A 17,622-nucleotide genomic window follows, 5' to 3' on the forward strand; every position below is an offset into this window, starting at 1 on the left:
ATATCTGCAGTAAACCAATCCCCTTGTATCATCCAGTAAAAACAAATTAGGCTTCTTTTAATAAACTTTTATACGAGCAATTTATAACTAGGTGTGAGTGTGTGACCATGGGCCAATAACCTAGGTACTCGATCAGGATAAATAACGTCGACGAATCAATACTCAATAGCCGTGCTCGTACTTGCGACCATGTCCTGATAAGGTGTCATAAATCTAACTAAAAAAAATCGTCCTCCTTAGTTAATTCAGATTGGTCAAACCTTATCCACTTATATGTTTTATCTCAACATAAAACTAAGCAATATCAAAAATTTTAACGAAACATCTAATATGATTACATAGGAATATGAAATTATGCACTACAACATGTAACATGTTACCAAGTACGAGTATAGGAATCTCATATACAATATGTTGAGGCACATATAATATCTTAAAAAGCTAGTGATGATAAAACTAAATTTCATTCAAATGGAAGAGATAGACACCACAATTGTATGCTTCGTGTACATTGCGTACATTATATTTGTTTAATATTGTCGTGTATATTAAATATGACCTCGGGTTTCATATATGTAAAATGAAACAAATCACAGGACAAATTTGTTTGTAATATTAGCATTGCTTTACATTACAAAGTCTTCCACGTCTTTCTTTTAAATGCATATTGTCGGTGCATTTCCTAGTGACAACGACATTCGTGAAATGTAGTTTGAATCTTTAGTTTATGTAAAGTCGAATGTTAATCATTTGTTTAATAAAGTCAACCTTGACTGTTGACCAAGTCAAGCTCGACCAGTTGACTAGGTCGAGCTCGATCTTTGACTTGGTCAAAGTTGTGTGGGCTTTGGTCCATGATATTCTAGGTCCGTTTAAGTCCATTAGTTTTAGTATAAATAGAAGATTAATCCTTATGTTCAAGAGGATCTTCTGGATATTGTGTTTTTGTATTCTCATGTTTAGGAACTTGGTATTTACTTGTAATAGTATTTACTGAAGTAATATACGGTTCCAGTTTATTCATATTCGTGTTCATGTTTCATATATTGTGTTGATTGCTAGTGTATAAGATTTTCCGCACTTATACATTAGATACTTAATCTCGTGTGATTCGGTGGCAGAGGGAATTTCAATTGGTATCAGAGCCACTAAAGGTATTCTTTTGGTTCGGGGTTAAGGTTTCAACAACGATTAAAGTGTTTACACTCGATTCTCCAAGGTTTTCATTTTAGTCAAGACTCTCACGCTCTACTCGAGCTCGACCTAGTCAAGCTCGACCTATCAAGCTCGACCTCGACCTCTCAAGCTCGACCTCGACCTCGTCTGGAGCTCGACCTAGTCAAACTTGACCTAGTCAAGCTCAACCTAGTCAAACTCGACCAAGTCTGGAGCTCGACCTAGTCAAGCTCGACCTAGTCAAGATCGACCTAGTCAAACTCAACCTAGTCAAGCTCGACCACTCGAGCTCGACCTATCCAATCTCGACCACTCGAGCTCGATTGCTGAAAATCGTCCTGACTTTGTTTTGGCCATAACTTTCAAACCGTAACTCCGTTTTTGACGATTCAAGTGGCCACGAATTTGTAAATGAGTCTACTTTCCAATGGTTATGGAAACAACACTTGACCTCGACCACAGTTGGAGCTCGACCTTGACCAAGCTCGAGCTCGACCTCCCTAAGATCTGGAGCTCGACCTCGACCTTTCTGGAGCTCGATCTCGACCTTTTCTGAAGCTCGTCCTTTTTTTCCTGTTCGACTATATAATCAGATTTTGTGCTTCAAGTGATTGGTCTTTTTAGAATTTACAATCTTGATTATGTTTAGGTTCTAAACTTGTCTGAATATTGAACTTGTGAACTCTTTTGAGTTTAGTTTTGATATCTGTTAATCGAGTTTTGGACTTGTAAACTTGATCAACTTTAGATTCTGATTAATCACTTTTCGAATTGTCAAGAACTTGTAATCTTGATTTAGTTTTGGTCTAAACTTGTTGGAATATTGAACTTGTAAACTCCTTGAGTTTTGGTTCGATTTCTGTAATAAAGCATTAGACTTGAAAACTTGATCAACTTTAGGTTCCAATTTTAGACAACTCGAATCAATGACGGCTAGAGGTCTATCCTTCATAGAAGATTCCGTGTAATCTTAGAGGGAATTCAATACCAAGAAAAAAGGTTGTTGTAACAAGGAGCTACTAGTTATATGAACCGTGTCATGATGTTGTTCTGTCAATGAGCTACTGGGTTGCCTCTTGATTGTATATGTGAACAATTGTGTCATGATGTTGTTTTGGCAAGGAGCTACTGTGTTATCTCTTGTTTGCACATGTGAACACTGTGGGATGAAGAAGAGAGATGTGTTGTACAAAAAAAATAAAAATAAACATATAGGTTGTTTTAAGAATTTTGTAGAGAAAAGGGGGGGATAAAAAATCAAAGCTTCCATGTTTTCTATGCAAAATTATTGGATGTTCGTAGCAATGAAGATCATGGTGTTTCAACAGGGTTTAGTCATGGTATCTTTTTGGTTTTGAATCTGAGTGACATGTGTCCGACCTAGTTTTTGGATCAAAGGCGCCTGATTTAAGATTAGGTGATTCAAATGAATCAGATGAAGATTGAAGATCGTGATTGAAAATCCGAGTAAACTGTTCATGATCTTTGCTTAACATGTGTTTGGGATTTTGTCGAAAAGCTTTTGTGATAAAGTTAATCATTTGCAGCCGAGTAATTGAAAATCAAACCTTTATTTAATGCCAATGATGTAGAGATGATTAATCCGGTGACTAGTGAAGAGGTTGCAGATTAAGTGGTTCTCTATTATTTTAGAGATGCTTACCTTGAGGGGGAGATTTGATATGAAAGACTTCAGGTGATTGGTGGATTCATGAAGATACAAGACAAAGTCAGACACTATTGGTTGAAGACATGGATCTTGTGAGTGCTGCATATTTGAAATTCAAGTCACAGAATTTCTTACCGTTGTGAGAGCTGATTAAATTCTATGCTGATTGTTGGAGATTCAACTTCTTTATCATATGTCGATTAAGCTTGAAGATCAAAATAGATTGAGCGATGTTATTTTGCATAATATTTGGAGTGATGATATCCGAATTGCATGAGGAGGCAATGATGTCTGTATTACTTTGAAGTGATGATGTTTGGCATGATAATATTGCTTGGAGCTTAATTTGGATGTTATTGTTCAGGGGGAGATTACAATCTGAGTATTGGATTTGTTAATTGTCATAAGGATACAGAGATTTTGCAGTTTGAAGATCAGTGTGCAGCGCATAAAGATCAAGTCTTACCAAAAGAAGACATAATATTATTAGTTAACGAAAATTTGTTGATTGCAGATTTTTTAACTAATGATTGTCATAAATGATAGCGATAGTCAAGGAGTGCTTGATTGGGCATTTCTGTTACTATTTCCATGCATTACAAGTGAAGACTTTGAAGATCGATGAAAACTTCTAAATGCTGATGTCAAGGAGGAGTTTGTTGGTGCATTTCCTAGTGACAACAACATTCATGAAATGTAGTTTGAATCTTTAGTTTATGTAAAGTCGAATGTTAATCATTTGTTTAATAAAGTCAACCTTGACTGTTGACCAAGTCAAGCTCGACCAGTTGACTAGGTCGAGCTCGACCTTTGACTTGGTCAAAGTCGTGTGGGCTTTGGTCCATGATATTTTAGGTCCGTTTAAGTCCATTAGTTTTAGTATAAATAGAAGATTAATCCTTATGTTCAAGAGGATCTTCTGGCTATTGTGTTTTAGTCTTAAATTTTTTAGTCTTAATAAATGTCAAAATTTAATTAATATCAACCACTAATTGGGTATTAATTGGGTATGATAAATCATTTATTCTTTTATCTGGCGTTTAATCATATAAAGCTTTTCACATAAGGCCAGCTTTGAAAATTCTATTTCTGCTGTTTAATTAGTACTATCTTATAAGTGCCAAATCTGTTTAATTTTTTTTATAACATCATCAATATATAAATATCTTGCATATGAAGTTTTACTAATAACAAATAATATATACGAGTACATCATATCAAATAATCATTCTCAAAAAACAAAATCATTTAACATCCTACAACTTTCTCAATTTGTGTGTGATAATAAATTTTCCGGTCACATATTTACTTATTTTAAGTTTCTAATTAATTATAAAAATAATAAAATATTATTGAGGCCTTCAGAAATTAACTTGGGCAATAAAGCCCTTGTTTTACACTTATTTTGAAAGTAATGAGCATATATACACTGATGGACGATCGAAAATGCATTTACACATTTTTTACATCGATCATGAAAAGAAAACAACTTAAGCTTTTAAAATCGATCCATTCACGGTCACTATATATTACTACGTACCAAGATGGATGCACTACCAAAAGCAACCTACGTACGTGTGATTCGATGTGGCAAGTTTTGGAACGAGCTGACGTGGAAGGGTGTTGACCGTGCTGGACTGCATTCTATTCATATTTAATGGAAAGAAAATGAATTGAAAGAACTGGATATATAGATGGAAGCAGTAAAAATAAATTAAAACCATATATATCATAAATATAATAACTTATATATATATATATATATATATATATGGGGACAATTAAATAAGAACAGTTTTAAAATGAGAACGGTGATAACATCTTAAAATCATCATTTTAATGCATTAAAAGTTCATAAAACTGACATAGTGCATAACTAATTATCATTATTTAAGTGTTTAATAACACATTGATTCATCAAAATCGAAAAAATCACGTTTTTTATTGGATGCATCATTTTGATGAATATGCATCCAAGATGGATGCACAAAACAAAGAACATGATTATTTCGATTTTGGCGGATGAATGTGTTGTTAAACACTTAAATAATGATAATTATTTATGCAATATATTAGTTTTATGAACTTTTAATGCATCAAAATGATATTTTTAAGGTGTTCTTACCGTTCTTATTTTAAAAGTGTTCTCATCATCGGAGTGTTATTATATATATATATGTCAGTTTTACACGAATCAAAAGCCAAATCACCAACGATATTTGAAGCTTATATGTATGACCATAAAAAATGAAACATTTCATGTACAATAACACTTACTTAATTTACCAATATCTTCTTAATTTCAATCCACAAGATGATTGTCTATACCGGGCGATAAGATGCCGGAGCATGGCCAACGCCAAAAGACATAATATGGTCTTTAAGCGATCTTTTGTGCTTAAAATCGGAACCACAATCACACAACCACCGTTTTCCACAGTTCTTCTCATGCGTCCGCCAATCTCCTTTCACAGCAAAGCTCTTGCCGCATTTTCTACAAGAAAAATGTTTCGTCCCATGTTTCCTTTTGTAATGTGTTTGAAGTGTCCTAAAATCTTTAAGTGGCTTACACCTTGGATGGTTAATATTGTTCTTACATTCTTCTTCACAACAATAACATGGCACCCCTATCATTGCTCGTGGTTGTGAACCGCGGAGCGACTCTGCTCCTTTTCTATATTCTGATCCATGACCCCACATGTGCATCTACAGCCATATATGTATCCACACATGTTAGATAAATAATTAAACGTTACATGGTAATTCGAATGTATTAGTTTACGTGTTATGATTACTATGAACGTAAAACATGTATAGAAATCCTTAATTAGATAGGTTAATTAGGAGTAGTGCGATCACTTTGAATGAAAAAAGCTGGGAATTATTTACCTGAAGATTGTTATAACGAGTGAAAGTCTTATTGCAAATATGACAAGAAAAGTGAGTAAAGCCAGCAAGTATTTGACCTCGACTAGGTATCCAGTACTCGGCATTAGCTGACATGCTAACCGCCATTTCATAGCTGTTGTCGTTACCATCGTTATGATCGTCATCTTTATTAACAATCGTCTCATCCTTTCTGATTGGAATCCCAATATGCAATGCCACATTCACATTTTCTTCGCCCTCAACTTTATTGCATGAGCTTGAATTTCCTTCAAACTTGCATGGTTCAAAAGGAAGAAAGCTGTAAAAGGGTATCTTTTTCGTTTCATCGTTGTTCTTGAAAAAGTCGAATGGCTCTGAAACCGCAATATATGGCTTACTTGAAGAAGCAAAAAGGTCCATGTTAGTGTTGTTGCAAATGAAGAGTTTTCTTGGTGAAGTAGATGGTAGCCGGAGAGAATGAGTTGGTTGGAATAAAATCTCACATATGATGATGTATAGGATACTATATCCTCTATAAGGATGTAATAAATTTGGTATACTTTTGCAAGATTATTCTATTTTTAGGTATGGAAAGTAAATACCTTAAATATCATGGCCCCCATTTGTAATTAGATTTGTATAAGGGTCAAACTCTTTGGCAACATTTGAGTTTTCATGTATTCATCATATTACAAGAAAAACTGAGTAAATAATTACTGGCATCCTGCTAACAAGATACTACTATATCACTATAATTTCTTCAATTCCTCATACTGATAGTGATAGACAATTAAAACTATTAAAAAAGCAACATATATGCAAGTAATCAGTACTTTTAGTCTACACGTGCTACATCAGTGTCACATCATTTTTCTTATTCCACAACGAACACACCACTTTTATGAAACTAGCTACTTTTTCTTTTATGTACGATAACGAAAGAAAGAAACTGCCGCCATGGCGTCTAAATGTAGCTCAACTGATCAACAGTCTCCATGTCAAGCATTCTTGTGTCCGCGCAAACCTGATCACCCACGCAGCGTGGGCCATGTAGGCACGTCGAGCATGCTAAATCAGAAAAACAAGAATTAATAATGAATTTCATCACAACAACATTTAATTTTACGATCAGTATATATTAAGGTAGTTGTTGTGTACAAGCTTATTTACCAATTAAGATATATGGTCGGTCATAAAATACACTTTAATAGTCAAATATTTATTTCGTGTTTGATCAATAATAGTTCGTGATGAAACAATTGCTTTTTAGCTTGCATGTCTTACACTTATATATATTGTTAGGGTGCAGATGTAAAGCGTGTTGGTTTTAGGGTTTTAAAATGAATAACCGAAAATGAAATTGGTTGTTAGTGTTTGTTATACGAGTAATTTCTTTTTGAAAGGTAATGCCGTTATGGTGTTTGTTATAATTAAGACAACAAAAACTCATGAAATATTACCTCGGTACGTTAGTGATGGGCTCTGCTCTTTTTCTAAGCCCAGCACAAACAATGTAAGGAGGTAACATTCTTTTAAACGGGGGCCTGCTCTCATATAAAAATCTTCAAAAAGTAGACTAGTAGAGTAGTAAAGAAAAAAAAAGGTAACGGGAGAAATCTAGTCCCGGTATGGATACTCATCAACCCATCTCGTATGAGTCATATAACGGTGGTAAAATACCTTCATTGTAATACCCACATGATCTGGCCACCCCGAATAATCGAACCCAAATATATGAGCCATATAACGGTGGTAAAATACCTTCATTCTAATACCCACATGATCTGGGCACCCCGAATGATCGAACCCAAATATTGAAACTTAACATATGGGTCTAGGCGTCATTGGTAACGGGTACCTTAAAGGAATTATTTTTTGTTCCTAGCGAGGATCGAACCTGAGACCTTAAGGTCATCAAGTGTTTGCCTTTCCACTAGGCTAATTCCTTTATACTTCTTACTTGGATCTTCATGATTTGCCTTTTAACTTCTTTTGTTTTTAACTTGGATTCAAAACTATAAATTTGTTAGATATATTTAAGAGTGAAATTAAGGGCTAATAATGTTCAAGGCTAAAAAATTTTAAAGATAATAATTTTGAAGGCTAAATATTGAAGGATGAAACACGTATTAATGTCACGTTCCCAAATTTGAGCCCTTAAGCTAAAATAAAAATTTTAAGCTAAACACTTTTATCCCTTGTAGTTATCGCACATGTACATTACGTAATCGTATTCTATTATAATTAAATTGGAATGATATTATTACTTAGGCCATCATACGCCTACAGATATGATGATGGTCAGACGTGTCGCTACTCGCTATCTTATGATTCGCAATCTCCCGTAGGTATAGTATATCATAAAACATTCGTAAGTGCATTGTGATTGCGCATTACAAAAAAATTTTCATTTGTTCATACTCGGGTTGTGAAAAAATTATGAATTTAATCACATATAAAAATATGTAGAAAAAAGTTACATTTAAAAGTGTAAATAAATTTCAAAAGTTATAATTTATTTACACTTATAAATGTGTAAACAAAATGTTAGCACTTAAAAGTGTGAACAATTGTCAAATATTAGTGTGAAAGTCAATTTGTAACACATGATTTCTTCACACCCTCCATGTGTGAAGAAAAAGTGTTACAAATTAACTTTCACACTCTTAAGTGTGAACAATTGATATATTTTTACACACTTAATATTGTGAATTTTTTTTTCCACAACTATAACTGTGTAAATATTGTGATTTTTTACCCTTCTTCACACTTTGAAATGTAATTATTTCTACACACTTTTAAATGTGATTAAATTAACAACTTTCTTCACACTTTTTAAAGGTATAAAAAAACAAGTGTAAAGAAATGACATATTTGTTGTAGTGGCGACATCCAAAAAAAAAGTTGGTTTCTCGGTTGGAAAGAGGCACCGAAATTAAAAAGAAGACAAGAGGGTTTCGGTGGCGGTTGATATAGGCGAATTGAGGGTTGTAGTTGAAAAAATATCAGTGATTAACTGGAGGGGTGAATTTTATTTTTTTTTTCAAGAAGTGACTGATATATGTGGTTAAAAGTTGTTGGAAATCAGGAAATGTACAAAGACAAATTGATATACTGGGAAATTTATTGTCGTGAGTATTATAAACTCAGTAGACATTTATTTTTTGAATTAACATAACAAAATTATAATACTTAAACCAAAATTCCTTTATGAATTGAAAACAATATCTTACCATAGTCTTCAATCTTCATGTAATTGAACTCTACGCATGGTTTAAATTGATTTAGCATTTCTTGTGAAAATACATTTAAAATAAATTATTAGTTCTCACATAAGAAGCCTATATATTTAAGAAGGCCTAATGAAGAGACCCAATAGCACGTTTATGTAACTAATGTACGTCGTAAAAGACTGTCTGTCTTTCAAGAGATGGCGTAGTTATGTTTAACGAGGGCATTATGGGAAAATACTTTTGATGAACAGAATGAACTCAAAATTAAGCTCAAATAAAGCGTTAGTTTTTTTGGACAATATTAAACCGAGATATATATTTATTTCGGGAAAAATTACAATAAATTAAAGATGAAGAAAAGTGAATAAAAAATAAGTGGGTAAAAGAATTATAACTCTCAATGTGAGGAAAAAAAGAATTAATCAGCATGAAGCGTTGGAGACTTGGATCGGTCCATCTTTGTGACCAAAAGAGAAAATTATTTATGATTCTTTCAGAAAAATTGAAGAATACAGATAGTTGAGGGACCATTGATGAACATCTGTCAATATTGTTTTGTTTCGCTTTTTTAGCCACCATGTGTGTATGTTTTTCATCAGTTTTAGGTGTTTGGACTCTCTGAAGTTACTGCACCACCTTCTGTTTCAGTTGTTGTATTTTGTGGAGTCTGGGAACCTGAAAGCAATAACACATATATTATTAGTCAAAGATGCATCTTTTTGACTTGTAATGTACTAGCATTGACCCATAATATACAACTCTATATTGCATGGGACAAAGAAATTCTTGGGAAGTGGTCACTCCTTGTTTTAAACAAGTGGGTCACAATGTAACATACGTACATTACAATATTACATACACAAAATATTTAGATCAAAGAAAAATAAAAATTCTTACTAATATACGAGTTGTTATTTAGGGATTTTTATAATTCTATCTTAATTAGCTTATTTACCAGGTGATTGGAATTAAGTAGTTGGAAAACTTACTTTTGAATACAGAAATTAAAGGTTCTACACTTCTATCATGCATAGTCAGAATGAAAATCTATTTCTACCTTTGCTATAACCCGAAAATAGTTTATCTATCTTAAATAGAGATAAAATTGTCTATATCTCAATTTTCTCAATACACTCAAAAGACGATAATAGGTCCCAAAACCCATAGAATATGACATTGAGTGTTACTTAGGCTTACTTGGAGAGTCAAAACTTTGGCTCCGATCGATGTACATGACTTAACTAGGTTCTTACCTTAACTATCTTCTAAACTACTCACCAATTATAATCATCGATCTCAATGTATATATCGAAAGAGGTTTTGGATTTGAATTTTTTGATTTCTTCTAACGGTTTTACACGCTAAAGGGTGTATAGAGTCATGTAAATTGTGTAACCATCTATCAGTTAAGTCTTTCCATTTCTCAGAAAACTAATCAATCGCTGATTTATAGTATTTGCTAAACATTTATATACATCAATTAGCAAATTATGGTTGAACTTGAACCCTATGAGTACAAATTCAGAAGACATATTAATATGAGATCAGAAAGTTAAAAAGACCAATCAAACCTTATTACACACCCTCCTACAAAAACAAATGGATCTTGAATTCACATGGACTCCAACTGTTTGACTGTTTTTGGTTTACTCATTCTGAACATCTGGCATCATTTTTTTCCATTGACCCCATTATGGGCCTATGACCATCACCCCTTACAGCTCATCTCACATGGTTTGTATGGGCCCCACCATTACCATATACAAACCTATGTATATATTTAATGTACATGAATTCCTTTGGTATCTTCACATGCATGATTATATTTGTAAATCTAAATTATACTATCAAATGAATGAATATGGTTGCAAAGTGTAAGTTCATTTGTAATTCAAACTAGTTAGTACAAATGTATTGATGTTGATATACTAGATCAAGATCAATTGACATTAGTTTATGATACTATTGGTCCATTACGTACATGCATGGACATGTATAGAAATACACAAATGTGTTGTCTATATAGTATAACCTAAAAACTTAGAGCATTTTTTCTGTTAACAATGTGTCATGATAGATATCTAATGTGCTACGCGGGATAGGGAATTCTCTCCTTTATTCTTTTTCCCTATCTGTGTGTACATCAAATATATGTATGCAAGAAGCATATAACATAGCAAATGATGCTTGTTATAGGTTGAAAATTGAACTTCTTTTCTATACATTTATACATGTGTAAGGTCATAAGTTTGGGCCCTATGACAAGCTGTTCAATAATTGTAAGCAATAAAACTACGGTACTTAAAGATTCTAACATACATATTGTGTGTCTAAAACTACAACACGATCAGTAGACAACATAGTCCGTCGTCAAACATCGAATGATACGATATATAGTTTGCAGTATGTGGGACAACGTTTATACAAATTTGTGACATGTACGATCAAAGCATATTAGTTAATGTGTGCGATTCGTGTGGCTTGATCTATATATATGATCAGTCGGGCCACTTGAAGCTAGCTTTTGTTTAAAACACAATAATTAACTAAATATATATAGCTATAATATATAGATATGATGTTGCTATTGGTCCTACAAGTTAGTTGTGTATGAAATATTGCTTTTCCTTAACTGGTGCTACTCTGTGGTTCTAATGTGGTAATGTGCAAGTGAATATATATAATATATAGTTGAAAAACTATTTTTATAAATATATGTACAGAATAACTGTATTAATTATAAAAACTGAATGCAATACGCATGGCACATTTCGAAAGACATGTGGGGTTATATAAAAAGTGGGTACACTATAAAGCAGGAAGGGTTCGCAATTCGATGAGTATATACGGATATAATAGTCCTAAAAGAATTTGTTTTTTATGTGGTCAAGTCGCTATAAGTCATCAAATGACTAACTAGTCATATCTACGGGATACTCTACTTCTCTTCCTTAACCAATGGTAATTCACGATTCCAATATATATTTTGTGTCTCTATGATCGAGACTATATATATGTTGGCCAACTAATTAACTAACTATCGTTAAATTACTTCTACACAAGTAGTAGCAAATTTAAACGGGAATTGAAGTTTTGTAATGATACAAGTACATTAGTACATATATACATATACATTACAAATATATATATGATCTATGATATTAATTATTGCATGTATTAGTGTCTTGGCCATTATGATTGTAGTTTTGTTACAACTTAATCATTATGCTTTAGATATAAAAAATTCATTAGAACATATTAATTCAATGATTAATCATTGAATATAATAGAGCTTAATCATTGAATATATTAGACCTTATATATAGGTAACTTTCAATTACGCCTGGTGTATCCCAACCTAAATTTTTGGTATCTCGACCATATCGCTCCAAAATAGTGTGGCCCCCCTTGTATGTAATGGCAAATCTGGTAGAGTAAAAGCGGGCCTCCTGTCATTAATAATCTGGTCGGGTTACCAAAAATATGGTCGGGATACCAGGCGCCCAATTATTATAAACTAGTTAATAAATGTGTTCCTTACAAAATTTCCACATGTAGTTTCCAGATCATCGAAACTTTTTTTTTTTTATTTCTTCCATTTTTTCAAATATGACTTGGTTTTGGTAAGAAACCAAATGTGATAATAAGACTGATAACAGCATTACTCACAAAATGGCGTAATATGAGCACTATTAAAAGGAATTGAAATTTTTTTTCTATGATCCGCAAGGAAAAAACAAAAAATCTAGCCAAGAAAGTGAATAAACATGCTATAACATAAAGCAATCAATATCATAACATATCGAAAAAGAAAATGATATATATATACACAAGAGAGCATTTAGCCAACATAGCAATGGTATGATTTACACAATTATATATCGTGCAGTATTGTATTATGTGCATATATGACTATATAATTTTGTTCAAAATGTGCACCCATATATAAAATATTAAAAGAGATCATGGTATATATTTAGATTGTGTCATGTCTCTAAAAATCTTATTAATAATTGTAATGGGAATTAAAAATGAATAGAGATATGAAAAACTTACCCGTAGGGGAAGGAGAAGGAAATGAAGGATGCCTTGTTGTGGGGAGTAACAAACGTGGAGGTGGTGGCGTAAGATAGCCAGGAAATGTAGAAGGGTCCATTTGAGGATGCGTAGGATAGTAAAGATAAGATGGTCCTTGGATACGTTGCGCCTGAGGATGAGGTAATGTTCCTCTAGGTGAAGGAGCATAATAATATGGTGTGGAGACCGTTGTTGGGCCTGTGGGCCCATATACTTGATGATAGTATGGTTGCTGAAGTGCTGGATTGTACATTGCCTGCTAAAACACACTCACACACGATTCTTGTGTTATTATCACTTGTACTTTTTTGTTTCCTCTGCTGTAAAACTGTAAATTAAAAAAGTACTACATACAATACAACTTCAATAATATACAATTATATATACAACTTCAATTATATATGTGTACATTTATAACTTTGTGATATAAAACACAGACATGATTTAATTAGTTTTTAAGAGGATGTTTAAAAGTTCCATATCTCTTTGAAAATGACTAGATGACATAAGGTTCCATCTATTTAGTTTATGTTAGAAAAATTGAGTCAATTTTATTCAAATGTTTAATATAACCTTATTAAAGTGTCCGTGATTGTTTTCAAACCTAATTGACCATCTAAAATCTTACCTAAATTTTCTTATAATTTTTTTTTCTTTTTCTTTTTTGATATGAACCGGCCAACCACGGCATTTGAAGGTTATTAAATTCATATATTCAAACAATAATAAATCTAACTTATTATTTTTGTTCTAAAAAAATAAATAAATGCAACCTCTTATTTCTTTAAAAAAACTATATAAAACATAAACATGTAACCATTCCAAATAGAAACCTTTTTTTTTTCTTTTAACAGAAATATGAGCCTAATCATGTAGTTGTCAAGCATTAATAATGACATTTTATGCAAGTATTTTGTAGGTAATATGAATTTAATTATAAACTACTTGTTTCTAGACAACATGACAAATAAATAGATTTTGATATAAAATGCATATATTTGCAATCTAGTTGTACCAACGTAGTACATCAACATATTCAAAGAAAGTAGGACGATATTTACACTCACTTAAATTATGTCCTTGGTCCAAAAGTAAAGATAATTAAGTTGACATACACTACTTATCGTTTTATTATGCAGAATATATAATGTTTTCCTTAAAGACAACATATTATGAAATTAATAGAACCAGCTAGCAATATACACATGAATGAGATGTTAAATGTTTCTTTGATGAAAAAAAAACTTGCATGTATAATTAAGAAGCTGTACGTGCATGTAACTTATGTACATATCCATCATTTTCGAATAATATTCTTTTGTATTTAGTTATATTTCATGTTAAGTGAAAATAATATTAATATGATATGATTTATTATTTAAAATGAGATAATTATATAGACGGACTTACTTGTTGGTAAGCGTAATCGGGTGCATATGTCGTGTATCTGCAATTGTAAAATAAATAGGAGCTTTAACAGAAATACTCGTAATATATGCATAAATATTAATTTCTTTTTAAAATAAAATTTATGGGACCATTTAAAATCTGTAAAAGCTGAAGGTTGTCTGGTGTTTTATGCAAGCCTGCAATGGCAGCCAACTTGGCAATAAAGTTACATTTTCTTGCTATTCCAAAAAAAAAAAAAAAAGTTACATTTTCTTGTACAAAAATATATTTGAGTATCAAATTCAACATAATATTGTGTTAAATTATTTTAGCTCTACAAGTTAAATTTTTATCAACTTTTTTCAATTTTTCAGTAGTTAATTAAATAAGGTAAAATCTGAATGTGGAGTAAAAATATTATAAAGTAATCCGTGCATGGTATCCTTCTATATTTTGAAAATTTATTATGTCACTATTTTTAATTGTATATATTGAATATTTATTTATATATTATATTAATATTAATATTAATATTAATATTTACAATATATTTCTAAAAGTCAACACTGTATGTAATTGAAGCACTAGAAAAACTTTTGCCTAGCCAACTCATTTATTTATAAGTATATATTTGCCCCCACACCCACTTCTTCTGTCAAAGACCAACTGTCCTAGAATTTACAAATGTTTTATTGACTTCATTATTTCTCTAAATTTCATTAAAAAAAGATAAATATGAAAGAAACTCACCCATACGGCGGATACATGACGGAAGGTGGTGGAGGTGGTGGCGGAGGACCTAGCGGTGGTTGTGCTAATCCACTATAAGATGATGATGCACCTTGGCCCATTGTATTTGTCCCTTGGAATGTAATATTACTACCTTGATTTCTTCCTAGTGTTTCAATAATTAAAAGAATAAGATCATGTTACTTATTTATTTATTTCTTGGGTAAATAAATCTTGTTTTACGAGTAATAAATTAGGACAAAAATTTTGTAAGTACCAAAAAACATGTTAGATAAGATCACAAGATAAAGATTTTTTTTTTAAATATAATATATTAATTAATTAAAGAAGGTAACAAAAACCTTGAGGAGATGGTCGAGGTCGCCCAAGAGATGCTATATTACAATTAGCTCTTCTACCATCTATCATAGGGTTTGGATCATCACACGCCCTTTTTGCGGATTCTGGATCTCGGTAAGTTACCTGATATTATTAACAACATAAGACAAAGTAGAATATTATATATGGTGAGTAATGCACAAAATAGATACAATAATTAGACATCGGTTTTATTAATATTTACTATTATAAATTGAATTTAGATAATAATAATTTTATAAGGATATATAGTTCATATATAATCATCAAGGGATTCATAATGAAAGTTGCATTAAATGAGTTTTTCATATTACTCGTATAAAAGTCAAAAAAATTTAATATATATAAGGTCGAAAAATTCTTATTTCATTTCTAAATTAAAGAGAAAAAAAAAAAGGAAAAGAAAGTTCCTTTCACTTTGTATATTAAATGTGGTTTCCCCCTCTTATCTACTTGAAATTTTAAATGGAGAAAAGTATATTCCATTTTGAAATATATATAAATATATTTGTTTTAACAAGAAAAAAATGAAACTTGTAATCCAAAAAAGTCATGATTAGAGAATTTAATTTAATACTCGTGATATTTTAAAAAATTATAATTTTTTATATACGGATTTATGACATGGCTTCAAGTTTTCATATATCCCTTTAAAGATACAAATAATGCCCTATATTTTTTTATTTTCTATTTTTGAACAAAAAAAAGCCATATTAAATGTTGATACCATTTCAAAAAAATAAAATGTATGCGTTATAGATAAATCCCTCTAAGTTAATTCAAAACAAAAAAACAATGATAGACAGTTGTCATATAAGGTTTTGTCCAACTGTTTTCTTTTTAACAAATACTAATTACTAACGGATTATGCTTTTGTGGATTGACTTTTTAAACTATCTTTCTTGACTTTTCTTATATGAAACTAATCATCCTCTCTCATGGATTCTTAAGCAAAATATATGACTATATTACAAGAAATCATAAGTATTTTTAAAATCCAAACATATATCCACAGCATTACTTGCACACATTTGGTACAGAAAATGAATATAAATAAATAAGTTAACCAAAATAAAAAATGTGTATATGAAGAATGTATATATATTTTATAATGTAAAGGACTTACAAATCCGTAACCCTTAGACTTGCCGGTGATTTTATCAGTGATGATAACAGCTTCAAGAATTTCACCAAATTGTTCAAAATATGTACGCATTTCATCCGTTTGTGTCTCCCACGCCAGCCCCCCAACAAATACTTTAGTTAATGTTGTATCACCAAATGGCGATCGATAATGTTGGTACGCCGCCATATTTTATAATATTTGTAAAAATATATATTTATATATAAATCTTCTTCTTTAATTCTAGAGTTTGTAGATGATCAAAAAATATTATAAGTATTCATGCAGCAGAATCAAAACTAATAACTTTTTTGAGTTTTTGACAATGATCGTCAACTTCCATGAATATAAGAAAGAAAAAGAATGTGGGTGGTTTTTCTGGTGTGGTTTGATGAAAAAGGGTGTTAATAATAATAATTAATATAAAATGTAGAAAAAGAGTGGTGGAAAGAGAGAGAGAAAGAAAGAATCCGACAGTTGCAAACTATTATTTGCTGTACATCAGAAGAGAGGGGGGTGGGGTGAGTTTATGGCTTTGTTGTAACAATTGACAGCTGCTTAATTCAAAGATATATAGAAAGAGAGATATTGTATATATATGCTATACATATATATGTGTGAGAGAGAGATATGGAAAGTATTTTCACATAAATGTGTATGCTTATAATTAATTGTGTTATTTGAATATTTACATATGTGTGTTATATAATACCAATATATGAATTTATTTATTTTTATATATAAGAAAGATAGAAAGGGGGAATAGTGTTTGATTGCATCCTCACTGTCTCAACCATTAATAAAATCTTATATATCCTCATCTTCCCTTGCTGGCTTTATATGCTTACTGTTTTTCTCTTTGTATTTTGGAGTCTCCTCAAGATTTTGTTAAGATAAAGATGCATATGTACATCTAACATACACATGTACACATACATATATATGTATGTATATATACAGATATACAGCCATATATAAGT

General features: G+C 31.5%; 2 protein-coding genes across 3 annotated transcripts; both read right to left on the reverse strand.

Moving 5' to 3' along the window:
* Window positions 1-5,167: 5,167 nt before the first annotated feature.
* Window positions 5,168-6,133, reverse strand: LOC122587911 (protein TRANSPARENT TESTA 1-like). The gene is made up of 2 exons (XM_043760062.1): window positions 5,735-6,133; window positions 5,168-5,551 (listed from the first exon to the last, which is right to left on the reverse strand). Exons 1-2 carry the CDS (start codon window positions 6,131-6,133, stop codon window positions 5,168-5,170), a joined length of 783 nt encoding a protein of 260 aa, XP_043615997.1.
* A 3,198-nt stretch (window positions 6,134-9,331) lies between these two features.
* On the reverse strand, window positions 9,332-17,197 carry LOC122589052 (RNA-binding protein 38-like). 2 transcript variants are annotated; one of them, XM_043761295.1, is made up of 6 exons: window positions 16,646-17,197; window positions 15,504-15,624; window positions 15,163-15,307; window positions 14,434-14,470; window positions 13,003-13,279; window positions 9,332-9,621 (listed from the first exon to the last, which is right to left on the reverse strand). In XM_043761295.1, exons 1-6 carry the CDS (start codon window positions 16,829-16,831, stop codon window positions 9,548-9,550), a joined length of 840 nt encoding a protein of 279 aa, XP_043617230.1. In that variant the 5' UTR covers window positions 16,832-17,197; the 3' UTR covers window positions 9,332-9,547. The 2 variants fall into 2 exon arrangements, with proteins under 2 accessions (XP_043617230.1, XP_043617229.1); XM_043761294.1 differs by having other exon boundaries at window positions 13,003-13,282.
* Between the last annotated feature and the right edge of the window lie 425 nt (window positions 17,198-17,622).

This window comes from Erigeron canadensis, chromosome 2 (genome assembly GCF_010389155.1).
Source record: "Erigeron canadensis isolate Cc75 chromosome 2, C_canadensis_v1, whole genome shotgun sequence".
In the NCBI taxonomy this organism is placed as follows: Eukaryota; Viridiplantae; Streptophyta; class Magnoliopsida; order Asterales; family Asteraceae; genus Erigeron; species Erigeron canadensis.